Below are 6,673 nucleotides of genomic sequence, written 5' to 3'. Positions count from 1 at the left end.
CTCCGGGTTGATGAGTTTGGGGTCCACTAGGGATTGGTGGATAGTTGACACTTGTGCCCCAGTGTCCCTCCAAGCGATAACCTTCTTTCCGCCCACTCTCAAGGTTTCCCTTCGCTCCGAGGGTATGAGAGAGGCATCTGGGTCTGGGGATCTTGGGTGTGATTGTGGTGTAATGAACTGTAATCGATTGGGGTTCTTGGGGCAGTGAGCCTTTATATGTCCCAGTTCATTACATTTAAAGCATCGCCCTGCTAAGGTATCACCGGGGCGATGTTGGTTGGTGGAGACTGGTGTGGTGGGGTGAGAAGGCGTCTGGGGTTTCCCTTGGGATGTGGGTGGGGCCTTGGGTTGTCCCCGGTGGTAAGGTTTTGTTTCGGCTTGCCCCTTCTGATATTCGCTCCAACTGCTACTAGATTTTTTCTTTTCTGTCACCTCCACCCATTTGGCTCCAATCTCCCCCGCCTCGGTTACAGTTTTGGGCTTCCCATCTAGGATGTACCTTTCTATTTCCTCAGGAACACCCTCTAAAAACTGCTCCATTTGCAGTAGGAAGGGCAACTCTTCCGTAGATTTAACATTTGCTCCTGATATCCAGGCATCCCAATTTTTCCCAATGTGGTAGGCATGTCGGGTAAATGACACATCGGGTTTCCACCTTAGGGCTCTGAACCGCCGACGGGCATGCTCAGGTGTTAGCCCCATTCTGATTCTGGCCTTGTTTTTAAAAAGTTCATAACTGTTCATGTGTTCCTTAGGCATTTCAGCCGCCACCTCTGCTAAGGGTCCACTGAGCTGCGGCCTCAGCTATACCATGTACTGGTCTGGAGTGATGCTGTATCCAAGGCAGGCCCTTTCAAAATTTTCTAAGAAAGCCTCAGTATCATCGCCTGCCTTGTAGGTGGGGAATTTTCTGGGATGGGAAGTGGTACCTGGAGAGGAGTTGCTAGGATTGGCTGGTGCATCCGGCCTAGCCCTTGCTACTTCCAGTTCATGCTTCCTTTCTTTTTCTCTCGCCTCCTCTTTGGCTTTTTCCAGCTCCATAGTTCTCTTGTGGGCCTCCTCTTTGGCTTTCTCTTCTCTTTCTTTTAGCTCCATCTCTCTCTTGTGGGCCCCCTCTTTGGCTTTCTCTTCTCTTTCTTTCAGCTCTCTCTCTTTTTCTTTCAGCTCCATAGCTCTCTTGTGGGCCTCCTCTTTGGCTTTTTCTTCTTTTGTAGTCATTTTCCTGTTTTCTTGTGCTGGGTCACACCCCTCTGCAGTTGACTGAAACTGGGATGCACTCAGCTCTGGCTGCTGCTGAGTTAACAGAGACTTTCTAACTAGCTACTCCCGAGGATGTAAAAAGAAAAAAAAACAATTCAGCTTGTAAATTCCTTTTACCAGTCGTTTGCTCATTAATTGAACCCTTCTCTTAACAAAGGCCCTTGTTAAAAAAACTTAACACCTCTGCCTTCAGGCAAGGAGAGATAAGATATGCATCTACCTTCAGCTCTGCTTTCCAAGCAGCTAGAAGGGAAAAAAAATCTTACTGGCTTTTGGGTTTAAAATGTTTCCCACCGCTATGCCACCATGTCAAGGCTGTATCCCCACTTTGAACTTTAGGGTACAACTGTGGGGGCCTGCATAAAGACTTCTAAGCTTAACTACCAGCTTAGATCTGGTCCGCTGCCACCATTCCCAAAGCTAATTCCCTTCCCTGGGAAGCCTTGAGAAACCTTTCACCAATTCCCTGGTGAATACAGATCCAAACCCCTTGGATCTTAAAACAAGGAAAAATCAATCAGGTTCTTAAAAAGAAGGCTTTTAATTAAAGAAAAAGGTAAAAATCATCTCTGTAAAATCAGTATGGAAAATAACTTTACAGGGTAATCAAACTTAAAGAGCTCAGAGGACTCCCCTCTAGTCTTAGGTTCAAAGTACAGCAAACAAAGATAAACACTCTAGTAAAAGGTACATTTACAAGTTGAGAAAACAAAGTAAAACTAAGACGCCTTGCCTGGCTTTTTACTTACAAGTCTGAAATATGAGAGACTTGTTTAGAAAGATGGGGAGAACCTGGATTGATGTCTGGTCCCTCTCAGTCCCAAGAGCGAACAACAACCAAACAAAGAGCACAGACAAAAGCCTTTCCCCCCTCCAAGATTTGAAAGTATCTTGTCCCCTTATTGGTCCTTTGGGTCAGGTGTCAGCCAGGTTACCCGAGCTTCTTAACCCTTTACAGGTAAAAGGATTTTGGAGTCTCTGGCCAGGAGGGATTTTATAGTACTGTACACAGGAGAGCTGTTACCCTTCCCTTTATAGTTATGACACATCCTAATTCAGCTTGACACAAATCATGACCAAAAGTTAACTATCTCGTACAAAAGCAATACATCATTCACCATTTTCTGACATACTAAAAATGTACAATTAATAAGAAACTGCAAATATAAAGCTATATAATTGCTTAAATAAATGCACATTGTTATACTGTGTACGTAGAAAAAGATGTACCAAATTTAGTATAAAGGCTCCATTTATTTGTAAATCAACATGTTTTAATGGTTATGCCAACCAAAAAAAATGCACCTCTCTTTAGAAAACAAGTAGAAATGGAAAAATTATTAAAATCGATTATTTAAATTGAGGCTTTTGACTTGGTGATTTAAATCATGATTTTCATCACATTGATTTAAGTTAATTCACGCAGTCTCCTACATATCCTGCATCTGTGACGGGCAGGAAGTATGACTACCCTTCAAACCTACCCTTCAAGGTTTCTTTCAAAGCTGGCCTTAGCATTTTTTTGGGTAGGCTGGCAAAACAGTTTCACACTCTTCCCCATCATCAGACTCCATTAACAATGATTACTGCGCTACACAGAGGACTAATCTAAGGATTTTTAGGAGGATTAGTAAAATGGGGCTGTGTTCTGCTTAACTACACATTTTAACACAAAAGTGTGTGTGTGTAGGAAAGAATGGGAAGACAAGACACCCTACAGTCTCTAGTTACAGAAGTGGAGCCCAGCTGTGGAGGATTGTGGTTAGTTGCCAATATTTAAAAAAAAAAAAAAAAAAAAAAAAAGTTCTCTCAGGAAAAAACTGTCCAAGTAAGATGGATACCTAGGGGCCATTAGGCACTCTGTATTCTGCTGAATGTTATCACACTACATGTTATCAACAGTAATTGTTCCAACCCTCTTCCCTCTGGCTAGTATTTTATAGAGAAACTAAGGCATAACAATTAAATCAGTTGACCATGGTCACAAAAGGGATGCTAGTCAGTGTTGAATTAGAAAACAGGAATTCCCTGTTCTTAATCTTCTCGGGTGACTTCTCATGGAATTCTGTTGCTCCATCCGGGAAGAGGTCATGCTGGCTACTCAGAGGAGTTAGCTCAGTTGCAGACAGCTGATTGGGGGGGAACCTACAGCAGCACTAGTACCATGAATGAATCTTGGATGCCACTGCCCCTCGTATTCGCAAACTGATCTAGAGTCCTCACAAAGAGAGTTGTGGCACTGGCTTTCCCAAAGGCCAGCAGTGCAGTGAGGCATAAATAGACAGTGATTTTAAGGAAAGCTATCTTTCTCAAAGCTGTTTTAACATGGAAAAGGTCGAAGCACCTTTAAAAAAAAAAATCAGGCTGATATTCTCCTTTACATTTCTACGTCCCTCAAATACAGAGATAAGGAAACCAGCATTTTGGCGTAATCTTCAAGTCATTTTGTCCCAACCAGCAGCTTTGAAACAGCATCTATGCTGCAAATCCCAATATTTCAAAAGAAAGGAATCCAACATGTGGCAAGCCTTCCAGTTTTACCTTCTAGAGCCACTTCAAGTGACAGCGCTATACAGTATCACCATTATCAAAATAAATAAATAAATAAATAAAGCCTATATTATAATACAGACAAATGTTTCCATTTTAAAAAATATAAGTTCCAGCAGTCCAGCCCTATTGAACAAACCTGTAATAAACCATTTTTTAAGAACAGTCAATGAAGAACCAGCTTCAACGCTTAGAGTCAAAACAGATTGAGGGAGAAAAATATATTAGAAATGAGACATTGTAAAATGTATCAGTTTGCTTTTTAAATAGTCTTAGATCTTTAATAATGAAGATAGATAACTGACTATTTGATCCAGTGTTATGCAGCTATATAGAGCAGCACGTAGCTATTGCACAATATATCTACAGGATTTCCAGTAGAAAGGAATGTATAAAAAGTTCTATCACCGACGTCCTTGGACATTAATTTTTGGTGCTGGATTCTAACAAATCTTTTGCTTCATTTACTTTTGTTGCTAAGTAGGGAGATCCACCTGAAAAAAGGGAGAAAAAATAGATTTATATCAGTATGAAATACAAAACCATTTAACTTAGAGCATCCCTTTAATTATTGGTGATGTGGTTTATTAGTTTCCTCCCCCTCCAAAAAAATAGTTCATAAGCTTACGTGAATATGTCAGAGATAAATTAAACTAGTGGATAAATAAACAGAACAAACATGAAATAAAATCTTAATCACTGTGAAAAATAATGCAGAGCAGCAATCTCCTATTAAAGTGAAGTCCTCATGAAAAGTCTAAAGTTATTCTCTGAAATCATCTTATATTGGCATTTACCTGCAAGATTTAGACTGAATGCATTGTTCCTGCACCTGTTAAGCAAGGTCAGCTACCCTGAACAGTTCATCTAATGAGAACAGCTAGGATTCCCTCTCCCCCCCCCCCCCCCCCCGGAAATTATTAGAGGCAAAATGTTATAAGTAAATTTTTGATACAGAATATTAAGAACATACACCAAGCCTATTCCATTCTAGATTCAGAGACACAGAAATACCAGCCAAAAAATGTCACATTAAAGCTATTTAAACATGGTATGCCTTCTAACTTCTGGTCCTGAACAGTGTCATTGCTTTACGCTCCATCTAACAATCTGATTACAGTTCAGTGGTCTTTGTGTTTGTTTTTTTACTCTCCCCTTGAGTGCCAACCATCTGCCTACAGTCACCAAAAACAACATTATAAGATCTGTATCAGTAGCTCATCACTCACTAGAACACACCTCTATCTTTGTACACTAAAATGTGGTTGAAACATCACTGTGCCCTGAACAACCCTTTCCTAAGCATCTGTTCTGATGAATGAAAAAGTATGAATAAAATTTAAGGATACAGAAAGGACAAGTATCAGTTCTAGATGCCTGGCAACAGAAGGAGATGGGGCTTCCAAGGCTGGAGGACTTCACTGTGACTTTTAGATCAGGAGTCTAAACCACTACACGCTCATTCCCAGATAGGGTTGCTAACCCTACTGGTTTCACTGGGAGTCCCCCGGAATCACGCACTTTTTCTCTTGGAGGCTACTGAAGCCAAACAGGGAGATTTTAGGCACTGGAGTCTGGCGGCGGCAGCAGGGCTAAGACAGGCTCCCTGCCTGCCCTGGCTCTGCGCTGCTCCCTAAAGCTGCTGGCACGTGCCTGTGGCCCCCTTAGCCCCGCTGCGCCACCGACCAGGAGCCGCCTGAGGTAAGCGCCTCCAGGCTGGAGCCTGCACCCCACACCCTCTCCTGCACCCAAACTCCCTTCCAGAGCGCACACCCCTCACCCCCTCCTACACCCCAACCCCCTGCCCCAGGCTCAGCCCAGAGCCCCCTCCCACACTCCAAACCTCTCAGTCCCACCCCCCAGAGCCCATACCCCCTCCCGCACACCAACATCCTACCCCAGCCCAGTGAAAGTGAGTGAGGGTGGGGAGAGTAATCAATGGAGGGAGGGGGGATAGAGTGAGCGGGGCAGGGCCTTGGAGAAGGGGCAGGGCAAGGCAAGGGCGTTTGGGTTTGTGTAATTAGACAGTTGGCAACCCTATTCCCAGATCTAATACAGGAACAACTAAATGAAGTCCATATTTTTTAAGTGTGTGCTGTGTTGTGTGTGTGTTTGGGGCGGGGAGGGGGGAGAATGCCTACCAATACATATGTAAAGTTTTTCTGATAACTGGGGTTTTAGTAAGGAGTGGGGATTACCGAATTGAATGTAGCTTGTCTAGTCCCCTTTGAGAGCAGAGGAATGAAAAATAAAATGATAAACTACAAAAAGCAATGCAAGCTAGAGAAATATTAACTATACACTGTTTAAATGCCAAAAGTGAATTTTCTCAAAATAAAGTCAAATTTGCTAGAAGCATTTTTTGCTACATTTACATCATTAAGTGCACAACCTATTTCGTTGCCTTCCAATGAGAGAGAAACTGGTATCATGCAATTCAATTATTTGTAATTTTAGTTTCGATACTCAGTGCAACAATTTTTGTGGCTTTCGTTGTGTATATTATTTCTCTAAAAACATTTGATTTTGATTGATTGATTTAAAATTGTGTCTTCAGATCCCATAGTTCTCTCATAACTAGCCTACATAACTGTAGTTTTAATCAGTTTCCATTGTTGTCCTTTTCCCACTAACTCCAATTATCTGCTAAGCTGTGTATTGTCTTAGGCTTCGACCCTGCCATTGGAGCCAGATGGGCAGAGCCCTAATGAAGTCAAAGGAGCTCTATGTGGGTATATGGGCCTGCCTGGGTAGATGCAGGATTAGGACCTATGGCCCCAATTCTGCAATTGGTAGTGCACAGGTGGGCTGCTGAGTCTACACAATGCCCTGTTGAAGTCTACAGAGCTCCAGGCAAGTGCAA

At 42.5% G+C, this 6,673-nt stretch overlaps 1 protein-coding gene across 2 annotated transcripts in view; it reads right to left on the bottom strand.

Moving 5' to 3' along the window:
• Positions 1-4,064: 4,064 nt before the first annotated feature.
• The window catches only part of DNAJC15 (DnaJ heat shock protein family (Hsp40) member C15), a 49,135-nt gene continuing 46,526 nt past the window's right edge, over positions 4,065-6,673 (bottom strand). Inside the window, exon 6 of one of the 2 annotated variants that reach the window (XM_065419905.1) lies at positions 4,065-4,304. In XM_065419905.1, the coding sequence (XP_065275977.1) occupies positions 4,234-4,304 (71 nt within the window). In that variant the 3' untranslated portion in view covers positions 4,065-4,233. The remainder of the gene's footprint in view (positions 4,305-6,673) is intronic. The other variant, XM_065419913.1, reaches the window with a different exon arrangement.

This window comes from Emys orbicularis, chromosome 1 (genome assembly GCF_028017835.1).
Source record: "Emys orbicularis isolate rEmyOrb1 chromosome 1, rEmyOrb1.hap1, whole genome shotgun sequence".
In the NCBI taxonomy this organism is placed as follows: domain Eukaryota; kingdom Metazoa; phylum Chordata; order Testudines; family Emydidae; genus Emys; species Emys orbicularis.
The sequence above is the reverse complement of the archived record's forward strand: the minus strand, read 5'-3'. Positions and strand labels throughout refer to the sequence as shown.